The sequence below is a fragment of the Gorilla gorilla genome, chromosome 5, assembly GCF_029281585.2.
Source record: "Gorilla gorilla gorilla isolate KB3781 chromosome 5, NHGRI_mGorGor1-v2.1_pri, whole genome shotgun sequence".
Taxonomy (NCBI): Eukaryota; Metazoa; Chordata; class Mammalia; order Primates; family Hominidae; genus Gorilla; species Gorilla gorilla.
This window is the reverse complement of record NC_073229.2, coordinates 183,424,922-183,451,408: the sequence shown is the minus strand read 5'-3', so window position 1 is coordinate 183,451,408 and position 26,487 is coordinate 183,424,922. Positions and strand designations below refer to the sequence as shown.

At 44.6% G+C, this 26,487-nt stretch overlaps 1 protein-coding gene across 2 annotated transcripts in view; it reads right to left on the bottom strand.

Annotated features, from left to right (window-relative positions):
- Nucleotides 1–26,487, bottom strand: part of FNDC1 (fibronectin type III domain containing 1) — a 101,817-nt gene that overhangs the window by 49,050 nt on the left and 26,280 nt on the right. The window contains exons 2-6 of one of the 2 annotated variants that reach the window (XM_019028908.4): nt 24,538–24,732; nt 22,081–22,167; nt 21,556–21,624; nt 6,983–7,189; nt 445–543 (exon numbers count right to left, since the gene is read on the bottom strand). In XM_019028908.4, coding sequence (XP_018884453.4) covers nt 445–543; nt 6,983–7,189; nt 21,556–21,624; nt 22,081–22,167; nt 24,538–24,732 — 657 coding nt within the window. The remainder of the gene's footprint in view (nt 1–444; nt 544–6,982; nt 7,190–21,555; nt 21,625–22,080; nt 22,168–24,537; nt 24,733–26,487) is intronic. The other variant, XM_063707987.1, reaches the window with a different exon arrangement.

Here is a 26,487-nt window from a genome sequence, read left to right as displayed (position 1 = left end):
CTATGATGCTTTTTCTGAGGATTCTCAATGCCATTTTAATGCAAATATAGCTGAAATAACATGTGTGTACTTATCTTGCATGCACCACCTCCCGCCTGCTCTTCCTTCTCTCTCACGTCGTTCAGTGCATCACCCAGGGCAATTTAGGCTTGGGTCACACTGCACCTTTACTGGAATGAACGCTTGGCTGCTCCTATCGCAGCAAATCTACTGCACAGTGAAGTGGCTCAAAATAAACAGTGAAATGTATTCCAACACAAGAGCACTCTAGCCTTTGCATATAAAAGCAGCACGCTTACACCCAAAATGTGACCATGTTTGCCCTGTTATTTCTTTTAGCCTCAATAAAATTCATGTAATTCATCATTCAGCCAGCATCATTTGGAAACAACATAGCATTCATACCAGACTATGGTTTGACCAAATGCATCCTTAGAAACATACCTGAAATCTTTCGCTTTGTTAGGGCAGCCCTGTAGACTGGTTGGCTCCGGCCCTGAGAGTTCATGGACTGCAGGGAGACCACATACACGGATTCCGAGGCTGTGGATCAGGGAGTGAGGGATGAGATTCTGACTTCCATTTCTCAGGAACACACATCCCCTGGGGCTGGAGCGGGGGTTCTGCATTCCTCCTCCCCTTCCCCTTTTTCCATTTCCTCTTTTTGGGGGTATTCCCACTTCTTGAGGACCATGAAGGGCGAGCCCAAGAACTGCAGGAATTAAACTCAAAAAGAACACTATTATGTTAGAAAATAGGGAACTGATTTTTTACCAGTAATTCCTGAAAAATAGGTTTCTACCTCATCAGCATCAAAAAGAGATAAACAAAAACAAAATCATCAAAAAGAGATAAATGCTTTAAAAAAGAAAAGAATAACACGTTTACCCACATAATTCCCCCAATTTCTTTCTACTTCCAAAATTGAGAAGAGGGGGTTACTCTGTTTTTAATCTGTCACCAGAAAGAAAGAAGAAAAGAAAAGAATAGCCAATGTGCAACATAAGTAGCCCAGGTCTTTCTTTCCCTGTGGAATGCTGTGCCCTTCAAAACTAAAATCCTCAAAACAGAATCTCTGAAGATTTGCTAACAGCACATGGAAGACTTTAAATGTACCCCTTATTTCTGGATGGTTCTTTCAGTCAGTTCTTGCCCGCACCCTCCGAGGGTCCCACTAGCATGCAACTTAGCCTGAACTTGAAAATTGAACAGCTGGTCCTTGAAGAACACAGGTTTGAACTGTGCAGATCCACGTTATACATGGATTCTTTTCAACCAGATGCAGATAGGATTGTATTCCAGAGGTGCCAAACCCGTGCACAGGGAGGGCCAGCCTTTACTGTATGTGGATTCTGCAGGGTCTTGAGTCTGCATGGATTTGGGTATACTCAGGGAACGCTGGAACCAATCCAGTGTATACCAGGGGCCATTGTATTTGGAGAAAAAAATGCAATGATGGAACAAAAGTTGTCCTCTCAATTACTATGGAATCATAAAGTCTGAGACCCAGGTAAAATCTTTTTTATTTTTTATTTGACCTTCTTATCTTACAAATAAGAACATAAAGCCCTAACAAATGAGTGACTTGCCCAGGGTCACACACTTAATAACTTACAATCTATCCTGAATCCAAAATTGCTAATGCCTCACTCCAGACTCTCTGACCAAGGCTCCTGTTGCAGCTTTAATCTTTTCAAGAATAAAAATGAGGCAATCTGGCCTATTTCTAGTGCCAATAGTTATAATATCAGGTAGGACCTAAGTAAGTTAATGGAAGTGACACTAAGATCCTAAGGGGAGCTGAGAGCACGCACTCTCCTTCAGGCACTGCACATGTTCAGATGGCAGCAGGAAATCCCTCTTTTGTCTTTACAAGCATGTTGTGCAACTTGTGTTCAAAATTCTCACACAGAGGGACTGTTTATGGACAGTGAGCTGCTGTAGAACAATCAGAGGTTTCAAGGGAAGAGGATAATATTTGACAGCCTGCTCTCTACAGAGAGAAAGCGGGTGATACTCTAGCCATAAATGAGTAAATTATTTATACGGAGGCACTCGGCACTCACCTCTTATTCTACCAGAAGATTTTAAAATGTATGTTTTATAAAATGGAGGGAATAGTTTGTAACACTTGAATGCACAGAACATCAAACTAAGCTTCTATATGGAGGAGTCGCTTCAGATCTGTTCATTACTCGGTGCTATTGACGACGGAATCTCGCCAGAAGTAAACAAACAAACAAACCAAAATGGCTATTCAGACTCACAGTCCAGGGACGCATGTAAGTAACTAAACATGGAAAGCAGTGTCCCATCATTTCTCAAGAAACGAATAATTTCCCACAACTGAAATGTGTGTATGCCTTCAATGTATTTCTTAAAGTTCTGAGATTTTTCTTTAATGCCCAGATTTCTTGATTTGCTGCACTCTTGAAACTAAACTCGGCCCAAGGTCATCATTAAGAAAAAGTTTTATTCTGCAGTAAACACAATGACAGCTCTCCCCAGTGCTAAGCTTCTCACGCGCGCTTCTTCATTGAGTCTTAACAAAGCCCCGCGCAGAAGCTACTGTTGTTGTCTTCACTTCACAGACAAGGAAACAGGCCCACCCAGATCTGCGGGCACCAAAGCCTGGCTCTCAATAACTGCAGATGAGGAGGGGCGGGTGCAGAGCTGACCAGGCCACAGCCACCCAGCAAGCTGTCTCTGCCTCATAGAGATATGATGAACATGCAACGGTGTCAAGATGACCTCTTTCTGTGCCCCTGATTACTGAATAAAGAGGGGAAATGGGCCGCGTGAGATGGCTCACACCTGCAATCCCCAGCATTTTGGGAGGCCAAGGTGGGTTGATCATTTGAGGTCAGGAGTTTGAGGCCAGCCTGGCCAACATGGTGAAACCTTGCCTCTACTAAAAATACAGAAATTAGCTGGGCATGGTGGCAGGTGTCTGTAGTCCTAACTACTTGGGAGGGTGAGGCAGGAGAATCACTTAAACCTGGGAGGGGGAGGTTGCAGTGAGCTGAGATTACGCCACTGCACTCCAGCCTGGGTGACAGAGCAAGACCCTGCCACAAAAAAAAAAAAGAGGGGAAACTGAAATTCCCAAAATGGCCCCCACATCATCAGCCCAGTGACCCCAGGAACCCCCAGTCAGTGCCACCACATTTGCCCACTTTCCGACCTCAAGTGTGTAATGGACGTGGCACAAATGTCCTCTCCCACTCCCACAGCTCCTTGGTGACTTGTAGAAGGAAGTCCCTTGCTCCCTCTCAGCTCCCCGTCCTGCAGCCTCCTCTCCCCTGACAGTTCCACAGACCCTCCAGCTGCAAGTCTTTGCCCAAATGCCACCTTCTCTGTGGGGCCTTCTTTGACAGTCAATTCAACACTGGTGCCTCCCTGGGATCGCGTCTGATGCATGAGATGCCCAGTAAGACGTGTTTAGTGACAGAGAGTGGCTCGGAGAGTGGCGCTCCACTGCAGGACATAAGGCCCACCCCTCAAGGTTCCTTAGCATGTGACCACTCTGTAGTACCAAGGGTTCTGTGGCCTCTCTGGTATAAACGGCTTGAAAATCCCATGCAGGATAAGTGGGTAGGCAGGCTTCCCATGACACGGCAGGTCCATTCCAACACCGCGAGGAGAATCCACTTCAGCCCCATCCTGCACCCGCTTTTCCCCGCGACGGGGCAAGCTTCCAGGAGCCCTCCTCCTCACGGTGATCTCTTACATCATTCACGGTAGCAAGTCTAGTCCTTTATATGTGTGAAAATTTAAGAGCTAACTCATTTTACCAGAAGCCCAAGAGGCTGTCCGGTCCACCCAGGTGGGGACCGGAGCCCACCCCGATCTCAGGTCCAATATTTGCTCACGTTCAGGCAGCAAAAAACATCCTTCCACTATGTTCCGGTGAGCCAGCAGTTCACCACTGAAGAAATAAAAACAACAACAACAACAACAGATCCAGCCAGTTGAAACACTTGTTGATGCTAAGTGCCACTTTAGTGTGTGCCGTTCCCGAAAGGCTCAGAACAAAGCAAGCTGTCCGTTGAAACAAAGCTCCCCTGCAACAGCGGAGATGCAAAACCAGGGACTCTATTTCCCTGCTGATGTGCCGGGCAGAATTTGGCCCGCATCACCAAAGTACGGTCAGCTCACCTGTGTAGGGGTGGCTCAGGAAGGAATGACTGAAGGGTATACAAATTACTCTGTGGCTTCAGGGGGTTGAGTCTCTAATTCAAGGTCTTGCTGCTAATTCTAAAGTCATGCTTGGCAAAGCACATCACCCTAGAGTTTCTACTTTTGCTTCCTGTATTCCCTTGACATTTCACATGCCGCTGCAACAGAGGGGTGGCTGGTCTCCTTTTTGCTTGAATAGCTGGAGTCCGTACGCTGGGCTGGCTTTGACGCTGCGCCTGGCTCTCTCGGCTGCCTATGCCACCATGTGGAGACCATGTAAACACACAAAATGCCATGCGGCCAGCCCGTGCCTGGAACACCCACCAGGCAGCAGAGCTCCTCCAAGACAGTCTTCAGCAGGTGGCTGAACAGCAACAAACAGAAAAGGGACGTCCTAGGCTGTATCAGGGAAGGGATCTGATGTGACCATCCACCCAAGGTCTCCACCAGATCAAATCCAAACTGCTGATATGCGGGGTAGAATTTGGCCCGCATCACACAAAGTAGAGTCAGCTTACCTGGACCCAGGGGGCTGCCCTCGGAGGTACTGAAGAGCACAGAGCTGCTTATCCAGGCTCCGAAATGCATGGCTGTGCCTTCCTCAGAGTTAGGAGCTCTCAGAGCGCCTAGGAGTGTGGGCTCGCCGGGCTTCCGTCCAAGCAAGTGCTCTCTTTCCGCGCCAGCCTTGGCTGTCTCCTGAGCCCCTGTTTCTCTCTGTGCAGGCCGGCATCTCTCCTCCTAGGCAACTCTCCCCTCTCCTCCTCTACCACGCCCTTGTCTGGTCTCATCCATCTCAGTCTCACTGCCCATCCCCCTCCTTGTCTGAAGGATTTTACCTTTTAAGACTAAGTAGGTGCCACGCAATGGGTGCCAGGCTGCCTTCTCAGCAGCGCATCCACACATAGCACACGCACCTTCCCCACCACTCCCACCTCCAGCCTCCACACCACGGGGCAGGAAGCTGAGACCCTGCCTACAGGCAAGGGAAGAGACCAGGTAAGGGAAGAGGCCCCTCCAGATAAGGGAAGAGGCCCCTCCAGGTAAGGGAAGAGAGCCTGGATCTTTCTGGATTCTTCTAGAAGGCCCAATCAATCACATCCTTTTCCTTGCTTGAGTACTGAACTGATTAGGAAGTGCCAGAACAGTCATTTGTGGGGGCTGAAAGCCACCTTACATGACAGTAAGTAAGAAGCAAGCTGGAGAACATGGGGCAAGTGTACTTTACACGGAACCCAGAATTAGGCTCTCTGCTCAAGCAGCCCTGGGCCCTGCGTGTGCTCTCTGTGGCCCGGTTTCCCCACGAGGGGCAGAGATGAAAGGGCCCAGTTATGCTTACCCCATGCTCCTTCCAACTCACCAATGAGAGAAGCAGGGAGCAGGGGTGAGACGGCTCTTGGCACTATCTCCACAAGCAGGAAGCATCAGGCCCGAGGGATAAGTCGACAAGTCGTGCCCCTCAGAGAGCCAAGCCTATGTCCGCTATCCAGGCTTATGGATGAATACGGCCTGCAAAGATCAGAACTCCCTCCAGGCCAGAACGAGCACGTAATCTCTTCCAGTCACAGCAAAGATTCCCATCAGCATTGCCTGGCCAGTGCTTCCTTTGCCCAATAAGGGGCTGGACAAAAGGGAGGATGGCCTGTGTGATGGTTAATACTGAGTGTCAACTTGATTGGATTAAAGGATACAAAGTATTGGCCTGGTGCAGTGGCTCACACCTGTAATCCCAGCACTTTGGGAGGCTGAGGTGGGTGGATCATCTGAATTCAGGAGACCAGCCTGGCCAACATGGTGAAACCCCGTGTCTACTAAAAATACAAAAATCAGCTGGGTGTGGTGGCACGTGCCTGTAATCCCAGCTACTCAGGAGGCTGAGGCAGGAGAATCGCCTGAACCCGGGAGGCGGAGGTTGCCGTGGGCCAAGATTGCGCCACTGCACTCCAGCCTGGGAGACAGAGCAAGACTTCGTCTCAAAAAAAAAAAAAAGATACAATGTATTGACCCTGGGTATGTCTGTGAGGGTGTTGCCAAAGGAGATTAACATTGAAGTCAGTGGGCTGGGAAAGGCAGACGCACCCTCAATCTGGGTGGGCACAATCTAATCAACTGCCAGCGCAGCTAGAATATAAACAGGCAGAAAAATGTGAAAAGAGAGACTGGCCTAGCGTCCCAGCCTACATCCTTCTCCTGTGCTGGATGCTTCCTGCCCTCAAACATCGGACCCCAAGTTCTTCAGTTTTGGAACCTGGACTGACTCTCCTTACTCCTCAGCCTGCAGATGGCCTATTGTGGGACCTTGTGATTGTATGAGTTAATACTTAATAAACTCCCCTTTATATATGTGTGTGTATTCCATTAGTTCTGTCCCTCTAGAGGACCCTAATAAAGCCTGACTTGCAGTTTCACTCGGCTACCATGTCTCATCTTAATGGGACCCAAGGCCCAGTGTCCTAGGATTCGAAGACAAAGCTTCAAAGAACAAAATGACAAAAACAGCCAAGATGACAAGATTGGCCCTACTCTCAAGTCCAGGAAAATGGCCTGACTCAAGGAGTCTGTGCTGTCGGATCAGGAAGCAACTGACAGGCACTAGGAAGGCAGCCTGGGGCTGCCACTAACAGAAGGTTAAAATGATGGCGTCCAGGATGGAGATGGAAGAAACAGTAGAGATTCAAATCATTGTAATATCTGGCAAGTGGACATTACAACTAAAATATAATGCTCTGTCATGAATGAGCTTCTAAATATTGAAATGATCCCAAAGACCATGGAAACATTGAATACCAATGAATATGAAACTCACCTAGCTTTTTAATTTCGTGTGTCCGTTCATCTCTTGTCAGTGGAACATAACTCATCTTCCGGCCACTCTCCCCGTAGCCCAGGAGAAAACCCCGTGATCTGCGTGGACTCTTGGCTCCAGACAGGCGTGGTGCCTTCCACGCAACGGACAGCCTGTCATCTGAGGACCGGACACGCACACGCAAGGGCTTGTTGGGCACTTCCTTTTCTTAAAGAGGGCAGGACACAAAAGTGGTTAGACAGTAGACCACTTAGAGTTTGCCATCACGCACATGAGGTCTTCAGACCCTGAGCCTCAACAATTAGCTGCTGAGCTTCAAACATGCATTTCTTGGTAACTAATTCTAGTAAGGACATTTTTCCCCCAAGGGTATCAATACTCTAACCACATATTCCTCCCCACATTTCATACCAAAAGGTCTCAAGAAATTAAAATAAAACATTCCATGTTGTGAGACTGCCCGCCAGAAATCTTGGATGTTTTACAGTGTCCCTTTTTATCTATTTCCTTTTGTCCCCTTTAGGCCAAAACTATATATTCTCTGGCAAGAGCTAAAGGTCAGTATAAAAATATAGCAGAGAGACATTATGTGCTATTTATAACTCTCCTCCAGAAAGCTTTTTCACTGTAATGTTGAAAAGACGGGCTTTCCTTGCCTTTACAATGAATCATTAACTGATTTCTATTTTGGGTCCTAATTTTTCTTCCATGTCTAAGCCTTGCTCCTCCAGACAAAGCCTGGCCATGCTACACCATCGCTGCTGTCCTCTGTGTCTGTTGTTTTTTTTACTTGCTACATTAATCAGTTTTGAGAAATCTCTTGCTAAGCCAGTTAATCTCAAGAAATGCCCTCACTATAAACTTTCCCAAAGCAGTGTATTCTGGTGGTCAATACTTAGTGTTTAAAATTTTGCTTGTATGTCAAATAAGAGCTGGTATGTTTGGAAACAAGGGTTATGGATCATGTGACTACCACCTTGCCCTCTTTTAGAATATGCCACTAACCACATTGTAAGCCCTCATTTGGGGATCCAGTTAGGCTAAGGAGCACCTCTTTAATTGTGTAAGGCAGTTAGTTCCCAAGCATTCTTCCTCCATATATACATTAACCCCATCACCAATTCTGACTAATTTTATTAGACTGGAAAATTCCCAGCTAGGCTAACATTTCAACACTAAGACATAAAAACAAAATCTAATATCACGATTTAGCATGCCCTTCAAGAACACATAAATCAATAGCCTCTGGAGATGCTGAAATAGCAGACACCTGGTTCCAACGTCCTGAATCTAACCAAAAGGAATATCCACTTGCAGATTAGCTGGAGCTACCCAACCAGTCACTGGGCACCCCATTCCTATAGGCTACTAAGAGAACACCATGGTATGTTCAACAAATACTTTCCCCAATAATCAAAGTAGTAATTCTTTTAAAGGTTTTTTTTTTGTTTTTAGTCCAAAAGTATAGTCCAGTAAAATGAGCAGATCTACTGAGAACACACACACAGGTCTTATGTGAGTCAGCTGGAACATAAATCATTGAGCAGAGACAGCATCCTCTGCCCTGAACTCTGCTCCAGTCCTGAGACCTCCCCAGCCGTGTGTCTGGGGATGGAAACTGATACTGGGGGTCACAGTGTCCCTGCTGGGCCCTGGGGAGGATGGCAGTTCTCTGTCCCAGGACAAACCAATTCTGACTCGGCAATCCCTGACACTCAACCGTAATAAGCTGCAATAAAAATTTTTTAAAAGATCTTTGAAATTTCCCAAGGGGCGGGGTCCCTGAGGAGTCAGGAGTGAAGTTCCAAGGACAAGGAGCCTGGTCACAGATGGCACAAGCTTGTTGCCTGCAGTGTCTGCCGGTGGCTCTGTCCTGCACCATGCCAGGTTCACTAAACATGAGCCACACACCCCAACAGCAGGGACAACAGCTTTCTGCTCACTGCACACGCTTCCCCCTTCCAGGCTCTGGCCTTGCTGTCCATCCTAGAATGAGACCAAGCCCACTGAACAGCTTTGGGGACAGGGCTGAGGCTAGCTCTTGCAATCCCCCTATTTTATGGAATGTTTCGCTCTGCAGCAAGCTCTCACGTAGTTCATCTAGCTGTCCTTAGAACAGCTCCAAGGTAAGTAGGATAGCTTCATCACCCCCATGAGAAAACTGTGGCTCACAGAGGGGAAGTAGTAGCTGACAGACGGTCACATAGCTGTTTAGGGCCAGTCAGGGACCTGAGTTCAGTCATTCTGATTCCCAGTTTCATCCCCTTTCCATGATGCCCCTTTCATTTAAGCTCCTCCTTACCCCATGGGCCATCCCACCAACCTCCCAACCTCTTCTAATGAATGTGAAACAAGGGATTTGAGCCAACAGGCTCCCTTCAGGGTATAAACACATGACTGCTTTGCCCAGTAGGCATTACATATAACAAAAAGTATTCTCAGCAGGTAGCAAACGGACAAGAGAAGGACTGTCACCAAAGACCACCCAGGAAGAACTGTTCCCTAGACAACATGGAGCTCGCTGTCTCGGTAATAACCAGAGTGAAGTGAGAATGTCCTCCCTCTAAACACAATTGTCTCTCTTTCAAATCTTTGGGTTTAGAAAAACCAACCCGATTTTTTTCAAGTATTTTGAAAATTTCCTTTCTTTAATACTCTGGGTTATATATACCATCAAATATCTTTTATAGATCATCTGGTAATCCTCTTTTAAACTGATGTGCATATTAAGAAAACTAGCCATATGGTTCAAATTCATTTGCAATTAAACTATTTAAGTGTTTTCTCTGGGCTGTATGTGATAGCCTCACCAAAGCCTTCTGAAATTCTCTAATAAATCTGTGTAAGCCTTTTATCTTGAAAACAGGAAGTCACAACTGCCAAGGGTAATGGAGCTCGCATCCACGAGCGCTGAATGTACTTCAAACTTGGCTGGACACATTCCCTCAACTGCTGTTGGTACAACGTAATCAGGTGAATTGCACTCAGAACTGGCTGATAACAGAAGACCTGCGGCAACTAATGATATGTCACCCACTTGGCAGGTCCCCTGGGTGAAACAATTACCATCCAGATTGCAGTAGACCTCAGAAACCAGACAGGATTCAAGTATTTCTCCGGATTTGTGCCACTGGCTTTGCAAATTGGCAAATATTCTGAAGTTGTATAGAATCAAAATCTCTTCTTTTTACAAAGAAAAAAATCTAAAATTCAATATGATGTTTTACCCATTCTATGCTAGTTAAACTTGGTAGCTTCTGAATTGGGCTTGAAGTCACAGGCTCTGAAGTCAAAGTCTGAATCGAATCTATTACAGGCTATGTGGCTTAGACTTCTCTCTGAATTTCAGTTTCTTCTGTAAAATAGTGTACAGCATATGCACTTTGTAATATAACCATGTAAAGCATTCAGTGTCATACCTGACATATGCCGTATTAAGCACACTAGTTGTGTTTGTGGCCCGGACAAAAATGAAATCCCTCACTTACTAGATTCATTACCTGAGTGGGTAACCCCCTTCAGAATGGGAGCCATGAATGTATCACAGAGCTTACCACCAGGCCTTGCATACAGGGGCACTAAAAAAAAGTGTTTCAAAGAACCAAATGTGAGCAAAAGAGAGGGCTTATTGCCAAGGACCCTTTACATTGAAAATCTTTTCAAATATGAGGTTGCCTATAGCCAGATGAAGAGCGTTATTCATCTTCATCAACATCTAGCAATTATGAGTCACTCGAAATCCCTCTCTTCATTGGTGTAAAAGAACGCATGACCACAGCTATCTGGCGGCTACTTTCTGTTGGCCCAGGTCTTGCCTGGCAGGACATGCTCACTTCCCAGCAGAATGTGAGGTTTCACTCCATCTACAGCCTTGAAGAGCCACAATTTGTCTGGTTTGTCCCACTGACCGATCTGACACCCCACTGCGCTGACCACCAACTTCACAAAGATGGTCCTGATCTCTATCCCCGTGACCTGAAAGAGCAGGCCTGATGCTCACGGGCCTTCAAATACCCACCTCACCCCAGGCAGCTGCCCCACCATCCCCAGCACCAGCCTCCATTATAACTGTGGACACCAATCTGCACGCGGGGGGTGGGGGTCAGGGGGTGTCCAGCCATTTAGGCCGGAGCCATGGTGCTCAAAGTTCAGTGTGAACCAGAAGCACCTGGCCAGGTGAAAACACACCCTGGCCTCCCACCTCCATCAGGACCAGGCCTTTTGTACACTCCTGATGAAGAAGCTTGATAAGGAAGAGGTGAGAAGCCTGAGAGGAAGAAGAAAGAGAGGGCAGGGAAAGGGGTGAGAATGTGTGTCCGGGAGCAGTGAAGGTCGGCTGCTGATAGCCAGATGGGGGCAGGACATCAGCTTTGTTGGCCATACTCTGCATCTGAACTCCCTGACCCCAGCTCATGCCCAGGCCCGGTGCTGCCTGACATCTCCAAAGTTGGTGAGCTCCAGCAAACGCCACCCGAGCCTGCATCCACCACAGGCTCATTCTTCCTGTGCAACTTCTGACACATAACCCTCCTGAAACACCTTTGAATTGATTTACAGTACTCTTCTTCTACATACCCAATATTTGCAATACTTACTGTAAAGTCCCTCTTTAATGCCATATTTTCTCTCCCATAAGCAGCCTCAATACTTGTAACTATGTACCTGGTTTTCTGTGATATTTGGTTAGGCCCAGCTAATTGACAGTAAGGAGAAAGGGCACTTGGCAGCCATCCTTGAAGTCACCCAATCACAGCCCATCTGCTGACCAAAGAAGTGAGGCTCAGAAAGGCTAAGGGAACATCTCAAAACCAGACAGCAGGAAGCCGAAGCCAGAATTGGCACCCCATCTGTTGGATCGGTAGCCCTAGCTCTCTCTGTAGCAGCTCTTGTTGAGAAGCTCATGGTGGTTGCAGAGTTGGTGTCACCAGTAGCCATGTGTGGCACAAGCATCATGCCTTCTCCAGGGGAAGGTCCTCTTGGTGCCTCCCAAATCCCACTGGTGAAGGATGTGGTGGGCAGCACCAGGACGCCCTGGCAAGATATGCATGTGCCCCGCTTACAGAGAAGCTGGCACAGTTCCCAAGGACCCGACTGCTCTTCAGGGGGCATCAGCACCATCTGTCCCATCAAGATCTGCTCAGTGCACTATTCCTCTTAAATGTGTAAGTGTCTAGTGCTCTGGGAAAGACCCCTGATGAGGAGTCAAGCATCTGGCCAGCACACTAAAGACAGCAACACACTGCTTCCTCCAGAGATGCCAGAGGAGCACCCCTCAGCCCACCCCTGCAGTCAGTAAACTCTTGCTGCATTTTCAGGGATTGGAAGAAGAGAAGAGGTCTTAAAAGCAGAAAAAAAAAGGATGAAAAAGAGAAAGAAAAAGAAAGGGAAAGGACCTTGATCTCCCCTGAGCTAATCAATGCCAATTATTAATGTCATGAATCGTGGAAGCCCAAAGAACCTTTATAAAGCATTTACACTAACTGTCAAGACAAACCAGACAACATCACCACCTTCAGTTCGAGATTTCTGCTGCCCACAGCCAGCATCCAATATTTCAGAGACTCTGGCTTCCTGCCTTCCAGGATCCTGCCTGACATCCTGGGTGTCATCAAATCGGGAAGCCCCAGGAAATGCCACTTGACATGGAGTCAAGAAAGGGATTTTGCTGTCAGATGCTGGTGCAAGGCTGCTAGCATCTGTGCCCCCAAGCGGGGTACCCTAAATCCATCAGGACTGTCTCGGGTGCAAAGTAAACTCTTTAAGCTATCCTGGGGCCACTCCATTTCAAAGAGTTTGTGTTGTTTGTTTCACAGAAATGCTGAATCACTCTGTCACTTAACTAAGCTTTCTTCCAACTTCTCACCAAAGTCTATCTAACAGCAGAGAGAATGAATCCCCGCACCCCTCAGAAGGCTGGAGCGTGGAAATTCATTCCTAATCTTCATTTTTATCTCAAAATTGCATTTACATTTTGTAGACTACTCCATAATATTTTGGTGTTTGTTTAAAAATTAAAAGTAGGCTGGGCATGGTGGCTCACGGCTGTAATCTCAGCACGTTGGGAGGCCGAGGCAGGCAGATCTCCTGAGGTCGGGAGTTCGGGACCAGCCTGACCAACATGGAGAAACCCCGTCTCTACTAAAAATACAAAATTATCTGGGCGTGGTGGCATGCACCTGTAATCCCAGCTGCTCAGGAGGCTGAGGCAGGAGAATTGCTTGATGCCGGGAGGCAGAGGTTGCGGTGAGCCAAGATTGCACCACTGCACTCCAGCCTGGGTGAGAAGAGCGAGACTCTGTCTCAAAAAAAAAAAAAAATTAAAAATAACATTTGAATGCCTGGCCATCAGGAAAATTCTCCCTGTTGGACATGGTCCATTGACCTTATGCCTTCATGGAATCTTAGTTGTGTCACGTTCTCCCAAGTTCTGGGGATCCCAGTTTGAGAAGCCCTGAGAATCACAGGTATGGCAGTGGCTTCAGGATGTCACCCAAAATGTCAGTCAGTAGCTGACTTTGGTATTGATCCTAGTGGAGTGCTATGAATATCAAGAAAAACTACTTTGTGCCGTCAGTTTCACAGTACAGGTCTGAGGCTGTGCTGGGCTGCCGAATGCCAAGACAGTGGCATCCACTGCATTAGTGACAATGAAGAGCTCTACACCGGATGGCCATAAAGCCCTTCCCACGACCACAAGAATTAAGAGGTTCTACAGTTGCTTGCGTGGATATGGCTCTCAATTTGTATAGATCATAAGCCTTTTGAGGGGAATCTTTCCCTTATCCTACCACTGTGTAGGCAAGGCTGGAGTCTCTGTGACCCATCTGTGGCCGTAGCTTATCTCTAGACCCAGAAGGCAAATACCAGTTGCCCTCTTCAGCCATCTTATGATTCTGATGTAGACATCGCTGTGCCATCTGCAACAGCAGCTTGGGGTCAGCCCCACCCTGAGCCCAGCTCACTCACTCCCCATCCCCAGCCCAATCCCCACCAACACAGTGTGGAAGGATCAGGCAGCTTCTCTGGGGGACTGGATATGAAAGTTTCCTCCATTATTGGCGTGAGTGTATAGAGTCATTAGAAGCATCTACTCTAGATCCATCTCGTGGTGCTTTAATTCTCAGCCGTTCCCCTACAGGATTCATGAGGGCCACAGAAAGCAAAGAAAGCAATAATCTTTTTCCAATCTTAATGGCTGGATCCCCACAGTATAACACAGAGATGGCCTCATAGCCTCTAAGCGAAGAGAAGGAGTGTTAAATATTCTAAGGAAAATTTAACACCAGACATCAGTTCAAAGAGTTTTGATTTGTCGGGGTTGTTTGTTTTAGTTTAAAGTTATTCTGTATTTGTTTCCTTTGGGAATAGAATGGTAAGTAATCTGGCAATCAAAGACCTTGTTTTCTTGAACATCTATTGGTTAGTTCAATTTTTAACTGTTCTCCGACACACACACACATTGGCTTCACTTGCAAATGAAAGATCCAATTACAGTATATGAGTAGGTTGATAAGTTTAAAAAGGAAAGTGCTTCCTTTCAGGATTAATATCTGAATTTGCAAGGATCCCACAAAAGCTGCTTCCCCTCTCAGAGGTATCACAGACCCACGCCTGCCCTCTTTTTCTCACAGACATCCAGAGAAAAGCCCAGATATCAATCAGAAAGCAGCAAGTGAACCCCAAGATGCTGGCCTCATCAGAAGTATTAGGTTTTATTAAACTACTGTAGGTTCTTCCAGGACTGGAAGGCAAGTCCAGGACTTGAAGGCAAGTGCTTCATGCAAGGTGGCACAGGCAGGGACCACCCATCTCCCACCTTCCCAGAGCCCCCGCCCCTCACAGTCGGAACAGTCACTCATCAGCCTCTGAAATAAGCACACATCCTGGTGTCCTAAGAAAGGGCCTCATCCCCACTACTTGCGTCTTCACATGAAATGCCTGTGATTTCAGCTTAAAGGTAGGAGAAGGCTGTGCCCAATCAATCTCTTTTCTGGCCAGCTAGCTCCTTCCTGCCTCCCTTCCATGGCATTTCTGCTGGGGTTGGGGGGGTGCCAGCAGGGACTCCTGAGGCCTTTGCTTCTCCCCAGGGACATCTGGCTAAATGGAGTCAAACAGCTTCTCACACAAACCTCTGTCTCCCACATTTTTATTACCTAAAGAATGGGCTCTACAATTAGCAAAGTCTAGCTATATTTTAACATGAGAGGCAGCTTTGAAACGAGCACTCGGATGAAGAGATCCAAGCCCTTAAGATGGAAGGGCTCGTTCTGGGGCAGTACTTCCTTGGGAGGGAGTAGTGGGCAGGCCACCCCAGAGCGCATGGATCTGGCTGTGCAAACACCTCATCTTCATAGACCAGCCAGCCCAAAGAATTCCAGTTTACAGATGCACACATCTTTTTTTTTTGTCCAGGCCCTCAAAGTAGCAAAAGGCAAGAAATTGAATCTCTGATTAATGGTAGCACCAATCTGAGTTCAACAAATGGGCTTGCCCAGAACCCCCCGAATCAACGTTGAACTAGACAGAGGTGACCCCAATCTTCTCACAGGCACCTCTGCAACATCCAAGCCCCAGCTGTTGTCAACACTCTTGTCAATGCCCACTCCTCTACCAAGCACAGGTATGGGGCAGAAGCAACCGCCAAATGCATTTCCACTGAACAAACGTCTCCTGAGCACCCATTGTGCAATTGCCCCAGGCTCTGGAGATAGGAAGATGAGTATATCAAAGCACCCTGCCCTTAAGGAGCTCACCTTCCAGGCCATGAACTTTTGTCCTGTGAAGTACACACTAAATAAAACTAATAACTGCATGAGAAAGCTACTGTGAAAGTAATGCCACAGACAGCATTAATTCCCCATTGGCCAAAGGCTTTGATTGAAATTGTACTTGGAAAGAAGGCAGTCTTTGATTCATAATTAATTCCTTGATTTTGAATTGGGGTACATGTTAAGCACGAGTCTGGTGCACAGCAGCTCCACTGCCTGGCTGCAGAAATATCTGGTGGAGCCCTTGCTTTGCCTATTGGTTTACTCTGTCGGCACCTATTGCACCAAGTGCCAATGACACATGTCAGTTTAAATAAGTTCACATTGCCATCTCCACTGGTTCATTCAGCAGAATTCCACCACTGCAAACAGAGGGGAGGACACCCAACCAGGGGTCCCTGGGAGAGGTGCTTTCCAGCGTTATCACTGGGGATGAGTCTTTCTTCTGTGTACCTTTGGTGTGTTTAAGTACATTCTCAAAATGCAGAAATTACAATTTAGCATTTCTTCCTTCACTAATATGACTTTTGAATGCATTGACCTAAAACATTCAAAGTAGGGTAAAAAGATAGGAAAACAGCCATTTGTTCAGTATGACAAATGGTTTTCTACTGCTCACAAAGCTTAGCATCATTCATTAAAAGTGGAATCTGTCCACTCAGCCTCATAGATTCATGACATTTCAAAACTAAAAGGAAACTTGGAACCTTAGAAAGAACTTTGGAGCCTAAGAAAGTTCTTAGAAAGAAACCTAGAAGCCTCTTGTTGAATCCCATCATTTCATAGCTGAGAAATCTGGTATTTGGAAGACAGGAGTTGCTGATGGCTGAGAGCTAGTCAGGGCCTGAACCTGGAGCCGGAGCCAGGTGTTCAGAGGTGAACAGTGTCAAGATTATGGTTTGGTGGATTAATTATGCTCTTGAATCAGCAGATTGGAGAGAGAGCCATCTCAAGACACTAGGTTTAGAGTTTTCAACTTCCACATCAGTCATATTTAAATAAACTGGCAAGATCATATGCCTGAAAATTGGTGCTCATTTTGATGAAATACTGACAGAAAAGGTCAAAATACAAGTCTGGGGTATACATGTCCCATCAATCTGTAGCTATGCCCATGAAAAGAGTGCTAGATAAGAAATCTTTACAATGCCAAACTTTGTTTTTTCGTGTTTTCATAGTTTCATTGTTTTGGTGTCAAATAATTAGTTCAACAGTAGGTATCAACTTTCTGAACCAGGCACTGGGAGGGATCCAAAGATGAATCCCACCCCAGATCTGCCCTCAGGTCTACCATGCTTTCCAAGAAACTGATGTAGATGAAGTCAGCCTTAAAGAGAAGGTGACAACAGCCCTTCCTTAGAACCAGCAGGAGGGAAGGGAGCAGTGAGGGTTCAGGAGGGAGAAGAAGGGAGAGGGGCAATGTCAGCTGAAACCTTCATCCCCCCAGGGAAGCAGGAAGCAAGTCACCTACTAGAAGTGAAAGGAACCCAGGCCAGGAAATGGGCTGGAGCACAGTGGTGACATTTTGGACTAGCCACTGTGGCATAAAGAAAGGAAACTGTGTGAGGACAATCAGGAGGTGGCCAAGCAGCACTAAGGACCTGGATGAAGTGAGAAAACCAGCTCTGACAAGCTGTTGTAACTCAGATCAGATCAGCTCTTCATCTGTCTCACAAAGCCCAGCCATCAGCATGGCAGACAGAGAAAGCTAGATAGCTGGGGGTCCTGGCAGAGCGACGGGCAGAGGCAGCGCTGCAGCAGTGAGGCCGCTGAAATGACGGGGGCAGACCTGCATGTGGAGTGTGGTTGGAATGATGGGACCTGGATAAAGTAAAGAAGAAACAGGACAGCAGCAGCTTCTGGACCCCACAGCTGGGAAGGGTCTACAGGTCCGAAGTCTACTATGGTCTGAAATTAAGCTTCTGATGTGAGGGTGTTGAGGAAGTGAGATGATGGTGATCAGATGGGGATTCCAGGAGTCTAGATTTTGGAAGGGATCAACTCTATCTGTAACTTTAACTCCATGAGAGGAGGTGGCAGTTAGAGCCAGGAGGTGAGAATATCAAATGGGTCATTGTCATGGATGCCTGGAATACAGACCCACTATGCGGCAAGTGCTTGAAGTTGCTGGATTTAGGGAGCAACCCAGAAGTCAGTGGGTGACCAAGATAAGGGAATGTCTGGTCCGCAAGCGATTGTCACGCAGCGTCGTCTGGAAATGGCCAAGGAGTAATTGTGGACTCTATGCTGAACTTGAGTCCAAGCTATCGTTTGTCCAAAAAAATGAGCAAGCGTCGCGAACTAAAATATAATGTAAAGAAAAATGAGGCAGAAAATTAGACTTTTATTTCAGTACTAGGCCTAGTTTAGGCTCCAAAACTTGAGAAAAGCACAGAGGACTTGATTTTTAGAAAAACCTTAAAAATGATTAAATAGATATGATCATATTCAGAACTATACTTAACCAGAACCTAATACTGTTTCCCAAATGAAGAGTTTGACAAAAGCTGACTAACTAGCTGGGCTGAGGCCCTAGGCTGGTGGGTAGAAGAGTGGGGATGTGTCTGTGTCCCTGTCCTGACCCCCAGGGCCTGGCTCTGCACTGCCAGGTTACCCAGATCCTGTTACAGAAAAAAAGCCAAAACAACTTGCAGAAAAGAAGTCTGCAGAAAAGCTCCATAACAGTATTCCAATAAATGAGCAGACTTGTGACATCTCTTCCCTGGGGACAGAACAAGAGGATACAGGTTTCCATCCCAGCAGGAGGGATTCTGCATTAAGTACAAAGAAAGCTTTCCGGCTCGGAGAAGTGAGATGAGCAACACAAGAGAAGCCAAAACTGCTGCCCTCGTGCTGCATTCTCGCTCGGTCCTGTCATTTCCTGAGTGCTGAGAGGTTTCATATTTGGACGACTGACCAGTCTGGGAATTGCTTAAGTCTTGCCCAAACTCCAGGACTCTCTGGCATGGTCCTCCTCCTCCTCCCCACATGGCTTCACCCTCACAGTCCCTTACGATCTCAACTTGGTGCCACCATCTTATCAGTGTCTCCTAGGCTCCCAAACCCTCACTCCCATCTGCTTATTCTATATTACAGTACTGCTTATTTTTAAAATAATTCATGATTGTGTTATGGGCTGCATTGTGCCCCCTCTGCCAAATTCATATGTTGAAGTCCTAATCCCAGTATCTCAGATGTGAGCATATTCAGAAATAGGGTCTTCAAAGAGGTGAGTTAAAATGAGGCCATTAGGCTGGGGCCTCATCCAGTTTGACTGGTGACCTTATAAAAAGGAAATGTGCACACACAGATACCAAGGATGCATGTTCACAAAGAAAGGCCATTCAAGGACACAGCAAAAAGGTGACCATCTACAAGCCAAGGATAGAGGCCTCAGGAGAAATCAAACCTGCCAACATCGGGACTTTGGACTTCTAGACCCAATAATCAAGAGAAATAAATTTGTGTTTTCTAAGCCACCAGTCTGTGGCATTTTGTTATGGCAGCCCCAGCAAATTAATAGATTATATGCATCATTTTGTGCATATTTGTTTGTTATCTTTCTTTCTCATTGGAATATAAGTTTCATTGAGGTGATCCCTTGTCTAGCTTGTATCTCTAACACCTAGACCTCCGCCTGTAATAAATGAATTAAATAACTAAAGTCCTATTTTTAGGTAAAGACAATTCAGTTGAGATAGTTGTAAACCTGCAAAAGGAGGCCTTCTGGAATCAGAACTGCAGCCATTGTTTCTAGCAGCTTAAAAGAATAGATATTCCTCTGGTTTCTAATAAAACACAGGAAGGACGTGAGACCCTATCAGTCAAAGCACTAAAGTGAATCCCTTTGGGCCTTACACCAGGTGCCCATGCTAATGTCTGCATTTTTGAAGGCAAATTCCTCTTTGAATGAAGACAGGGAATTCTGAATACTTCTTTTGTTTGGCAAGATTATCATATATTTAACAATTTCTCGGAATAATAGCAGATCATATTTTCCAAGCCTCATCAAAAGGTATAGATACATGGTGATCACTTACTGATAATTTCACATAAATTATTATTTTTTATTAACAATGAAATGTAATTTGTGAAGTACTTTAACCTAGTCTGTGCATTCTGGATATTCCTGGTTTTTGTTGTTGTTGTCGTTGTTGTTGTTTTAAGTTCTGCTTTATATTACATGCTTCAAGTGGTTTGAGCCAGCAGTTTCTTCTGGTATCTTTTTTAATCACCATGTATGACAAATGAAACATCATGTATTATAGCAGAGTGGTTTGGCAACCAGGGCCTGCAAAGCCTCCTGCAGATAGAAGTTCAATAATCTCACAATACATACAACCAATAATGAGCTGGAACACGGCTGTCTGATCCCTGGTCCCCAGGGTTTCTGCTTACTTACTCAGAAAGGTCATACACATGTGTGCACACACACTATTAAAGAGGGCATAAGAAATTAACTACTTCTGAAAAAGCAAGAAAATCACTTGTTCTAAAGCTATTGTCATTCAAAAAACTGTATCAGGAAGGATGTAAAAATAAAACGCTTATTTAAAACACAAAATATAAGATTCAAATGCAAGGCACAAACATCCACCAGTAAAAGGTTCATACGTGTTTGTTTACGTGTGTGTGTTCAGAGGTAAACAACCTCTGAAAATAAACACCTTTTCTTCTTTTGCACACTTGCTAGCTGTACTAACTTGTTGACCATTTTACTGTCAGTATTTCCATGGTTTGATTCCCGGCCTCCTGATCTTCTTTCTGCTAATCCTTAGCCACTCATGAGCTCTCTACTTCAACTTTTGCCCTATAGCATGACTCCTAAGTCCATGTCTCGTTCTTACTTCCCTCTTCCAACTTCCATTCTCTCTTCTCAAATCAGCTACAAGACATTTCTGTTGCCACACCTCATAGTCATTCAAACAAGAACACTTAGTCTCTCCCCAAAAGCCAGTTTTCTTTTCTGATGTTTTGTTCTTCCACCCCCTTTTCATATAGCATGCACTGTGAAGACCGCCTACACCATCAAATCTGGTCTGAAAAGCAGATAAGTGTCATTGGTTTCATCATACTCACCTTCCTGTCAACAACAACTCCAGATTGATATATTTAAACACATGGCACGTGAAATAAAACATAGCTCCTCACCATAGTGCTTTTGAGATATTACCCAACCACACTCTGAAATAACTGCATTCATTTTACATTATTTTTTCACCATCAATTAAATATATTCAAGAAACACACAAGAAATGTCAACACTTTTCTCAGTAAGTAAAACAATATGACCAGACAACATCAACATCCAAATGAGAAAACAAACAGATACACAAATATGGAGCAGAGATGGAAGGTAGGTCGTCTAACATATCACAAAATATCCCAAGGTCGTAAGAAAAAAGCAAGACTTGAAGCAACATGTTAGCCCATAAAAGCCACTATTTTGGGGGGACCCCATTCATTGATTCACTGGTAGAAGAGCTATAAATATCCTAATCTGGTCAGTACTGCCATCTCAACCACCATATTTGCCTATGAAGAGGGCAACAATATCCCCAGATATAGACGCAGACACTTCCCCACGCGAGAACATGAAAGAACGGTGAACAATAAGCAACACTGGTTACAGTCTAGTTCATTGGATGCAGAACAGATTGACCAAGACTGTGTGGCGTGTGTGTTAGTTTAGCGATGGGAACTCAGTGAAGGTTTGTGAGCACATGTGTGTGACAGAAGCACAACTCTCTTGCGAGACGATGCTTCAGTGAAAACATGAATCTGACATGAAGGAGGAAGTAGTACCTGTGACGGTTTCATTAAATGGTCCTGGACCCTTAATGGGAAAACCATCAATCTCGATCCATTCACCTCCTAAATTAGGGAAATGCAACTTGATAGTTAGAAACGAGGACTGTTGGGTTTTCCACATTACAGTGCATCCATAATGTATAATTAAATGATCTTTTCAACCATCTTCAAAAGGATCTGCTCAGCCCATATTAGTGACTGGACACCTCAGCTTTACAGACAATACATATTTTAGGTCTTTTACACATGGTTTACTCAGTAAGTATTCAAAACGTCTGGATGAAATGCTAATAACCTACATTAAAACTATTTTAAAAGAAAGGATAAGCCTCTTCCACTTTTCAAAAGGATAAGCCTCTTCCACTTTTCAATCTGTCAGCTTGCTATACAAGTCTAAAAAGTTCTTGTTCAAAAATTATTTAATAACTCTAAATTTATATTTACTGGAAGAAGCAAGGAGGGATGTCTCTCCCAATCTAAGTAACAACACTACAGCCTCTGATTCTAGATAGGACTTACCAGGTGGGCTTTCAGCTCTGTAAACAGGACGGCTCACTCCACTGTGGTTTTCTGCAGTAAGCAGCACAAAGTACACTACCCCCGGCTCTGAAACATACGGTTCATATCAAGCCACCGATTCAGATCTCCAAGAATGACACAGTTTCACTCACTAACCATGCATAAACATCTTCCTTATACCAGTTATAACCAAATACAAAAATCCAAATTCAGTGACAAGCATAATGATAGATGTCTCTCTTTTTTTAAATTAAAATCACTAACATTCTTCTCATGCAACTGAAAAACACATGACCCAAAGAACATAAACTTTATTTCATACCAGGTACATGCCACGTGTAATAAACCTGGATTCATCGACACTCAACAAAAAGAGCTTTTGAAGGTTTTAATGTGAAATCCATGTAGGAAACAGGAACTCCTTGTCCGCTAAATAGGTGTTTGAACATACACTGTCAGTCACTACTAATAATCTTTCCCCATTAGAGGCTCCAAATGAAAATCTCCAGAAAATAATAAGAAATGTCAATGTAACCCATAAAATGTAGCACATGGGAAATCTTCACTGCAATACATCAAGCTTCATGAAATTTTCTCCTTTTCACAATAAAATATTCCCCTTACTATGTCTGCATGTTGTTTTTGACCATTCCAACAAAAAGCTAGAAAAATATATATATCCTGGAGTCCTGGAAATGCTAATCTTGACATAACTGGGCTTCACTTTTTGACTTTCATCTAGGGGTCAAGGCCAAAGAGCAGAGGTCTCTTAGGCTGATCTCCTAAAGTTGATGGGATGGGAAAGGAAATGAGGACCCGTGTTACAGAGGAGGGCACCCTGAACGTGTAGCTCTGCAAAGTAAAACCCTACTAAGTACTAGGTTTCCTGAAAATGAATCACTGTCTTGTGACAGGTAAGTGGGGTACCAATTCCTTGAAGAGATGAAAGTCTGTGGGTATTTCAGGTGACGAGAGCTGGAGAGGTGAGGGTTAGTTCTGTCAAAGGTCATAATGACAATGACATTTCTCAAAGTAGGGAGCATTATTATAACAAAACTTCACTCAGTCCTCAAGCCAGAGGCCCATGAACAGAAGCCTGGCTGATGCCCCCTGGGATGCCTGCTGTGATCAAGACTGGTGTGACTTCTGTCTCACTGTGGCAGGGCCTGGTGGCATTCAGGGTTTGGCACGACCCGCCAGGCTAATTGGGAAATGCCCAGGGGTCAGACAGAATGCAAAATCATGCTTCACCAGACACTTTCTGTCTTTACTCTGAGCTTGTTTGTATTTCAAAGAAATTTAATCCACATGTGTTTGATACCCATACAGTTAACTCATCAGAAAGTTGTCTGGCAGATACTATTTGTTTTTTAGTGAGCTCTACGACTCTCTTTTCACATGTTTTTCTTCTCTGCAGCCATCATAACAACCCAAGGTTTGAGCAAGCAGATATGATCTGCTCACGCCTTTGATCTGATAGAATCTCCATTTAACTTCACAGCTGGACTTGGGGAGCCAAGGTGATGTGGAAGAGATTAAGGGAAATGGACATTTAGCTGAAGCCATGAGGAAGGGAGTCTGTCTTCCTCCATCTCCCTTTTATACACTTTCTGCTCTGTTACCCAGGAAGCGTGATGTCAAATGCAGGAGGTGGAGAAGGACTAAGTGTGGTCAACTGTGGTCAGGGGACCAAAGCTGAGGAGCCCATGATCCACTAAAGGATCAAAGTGCTAAGGTGGCACAAGAGGAGACCTGTTTCCTAAATGCTGACTTCTCTTCCTTCCTTATGATCCATCTTAATGTTGGGCCATGACATGGTTCAAGAATCAATGGGGCTTTAGGTTACTGGAATCAAAAATAGAAGACAGAGGATTCAGAGGCAGCTCGAAGCCTAAGCCCAAAACCAACTACAACTGCACTTAATAAGACAAAATATATTGAGGCAAAATCTCAAATATTCCAAACCTCCAGAATCAAGTTAAAATCAAATTTAAATGGGGCAAAGTGTTACATCTTTAACCAGACGTGGCTAGGCATAACGTATTCCACATCTCCAGGGACATACGACTTGCCCAATCCCTGATTATAAAATGGCATATAAGTTCGAAGTCTCTAGATCAGCCCACTCAGTTGTCTAGCAGTCAAGTTTCTATGAAGCAAAAAAGGATCAATCTACTTTCTGAAAACACATTCAGAAACTAAAAATCATCTGCTGCATCAGTTTGGAAACAGGAATACTTGAGTTCACATGCACGGATGGGGAAGCCCAAGTGCCCCATGCCGGCTGTCAAACAGCAGCCTCCGACAAGCATCTCAGAACTCAGCTCTCCATTCCCAAAGAACCGTAAGGGACCTTGAGCCCAGCGATGGGTTGTCTCACAGTCATCCTAAGAATGCAACTGAGAATGTTGGTGCACAGTTAATTCTGACTGGGAACAAGATCAGAGTGTCACTTACCCACATCCTCAATAAGGAAGGAGTATGTCTCCGCATTCACCTTGATGTATTTAAGACTTTTCAGTGACTTCCCATAGGCAATGTTGTAATGCTCCACAGGTCTACTGGTAGCATCTTTGGGTGGGTCCCACGTGACTTTCAGGCCCATTTTAGTGGACAGCAGTTTCACATGCCTTGGCTTCAGTGGGTGGTCAACTATGTAAACAGCGCAACTATCAACTCATGGCAATAACAGACTGGGAAAACGAATTTTTTTAATCGTCTTTGATATTGTTAGGAAAACAGTAAATGACGTTAAATCAGTATGATCCGAAAGACTTTAAGGATAGTCATGTATTTGCACAGCATTACAGTATGACAACAAAACAAATATACCAAACCCACAGGCCTTCGTGTATTTTGGATAACTGTGGGTGGTAAATTTAAACCAAAAGGGAAATAAATCAATATAAACTCTAGGCATTGTCTGGCTTGATTACACTGTCTTGCTAGTGACAGAATAACAAATCAGTAATTTGCCATTCTCTCCAGTAGCATTTATATAGCAAATAAGTTATTAATATGTTGTGTGGTACAGTTGTACAATCTTTAAACGTCTCGGAGAGAACAGCATAAAACTGTCCTGATTAAGAAAAATATCCATTGCATTCTAAGTGAGATAACAGAAGCATTCATTTCCACAAAGAAAACAAACCAAGATCATCAACAGCTTAAAGGGCGAGTAAAACTCTGGTTCTATCTGCATATGTCTAATTTAAATGTTTCCATATTGTGTTCCAGAAGAAAAACAAGTTAGTACCAAGTACAATCACTTTTTTATCTTGACTTATGAAGTTCCAAGGAAGTTCACTTCATTTTCAAAATTACTAAAGTGAAACATAACATTTTGTCAAACAAAATCTCTCTACTCACTATGTAACTGATATTGTAATGCAACATAATATAAATGTGTGTGAAATATTCAAGCAACAGTCAAACAAATCTAGGGCAAACCTGGAACTGAAACTGACTATTGAGTAAAGCATGCTGCAAGAAAGAAAAAAGTAACCTAAAAACAAAACCAACAACCTTTAAACAGTAGCTTTAAGAAAAACGCATTTGGAGTCTCAGGGAAGAAGAAAAGAAAAGGAGCATGTTTAGTGATGACACATATGTGAGTTAGTATGTGATTTTAATATTGGATGAAAATTCCGAACAGAATAAACATAGATAACTCTAATATACATCACTCCTCCCAAAATTGCCCATTGCCTCTGGAGTAAAATGATTAGCAAGGGAAAGAACTCCTTAGAGAAATTCAAGGGATAAAAGAAGAGTATGAATTTGAGGATTTTGAAGCGTTAGAGAAAGAATGTCTATTCTGGAGACAGAAGCATGATGTTAGGGTATGGACAAAAATCTACAAAGCATTCCCTCCCAACTCCAGACGTGAGGTTCCTGTAAACCTGTGAGGGAGGAATCACAGGTAAGTAGGCTCATGCTCTTTTGGAAATTTTGAGTTGGGAAGACTATGAAGACACCAATCATTTTCTAGGCATTTAAAATTAGCAATAGTGGTTACTCTTCTTTAATTTTCATTTACCTTTCCTTACCTACAAGCAACTTCAGCAGGAATCATTCCCAGGAATCCAACATTTCACACTGACTAAAAGGTGTGTAGAAGCAAAACAAGATAACCGAAAACTACAAATGGAAGCTCATGGTTGAGTGTTTCTCCCAAGGAAGAATATAAATGAATGAATATACATATCGCACTTTTCTTTACAGCAAATCTCCCTCAAGAAAAGTGAGATCTTGAATAGACATTCTAAAATGTGAGAACTGTAAAACCTAAATACTGTCACATTTTCAACCGGGCACTAGTGATTCAATCAGTACACAGCTACCTAGGCCAGAACATGATTTACTTTTATTACTGACACATGAAAAGAGCAATTTATAAATATTTTC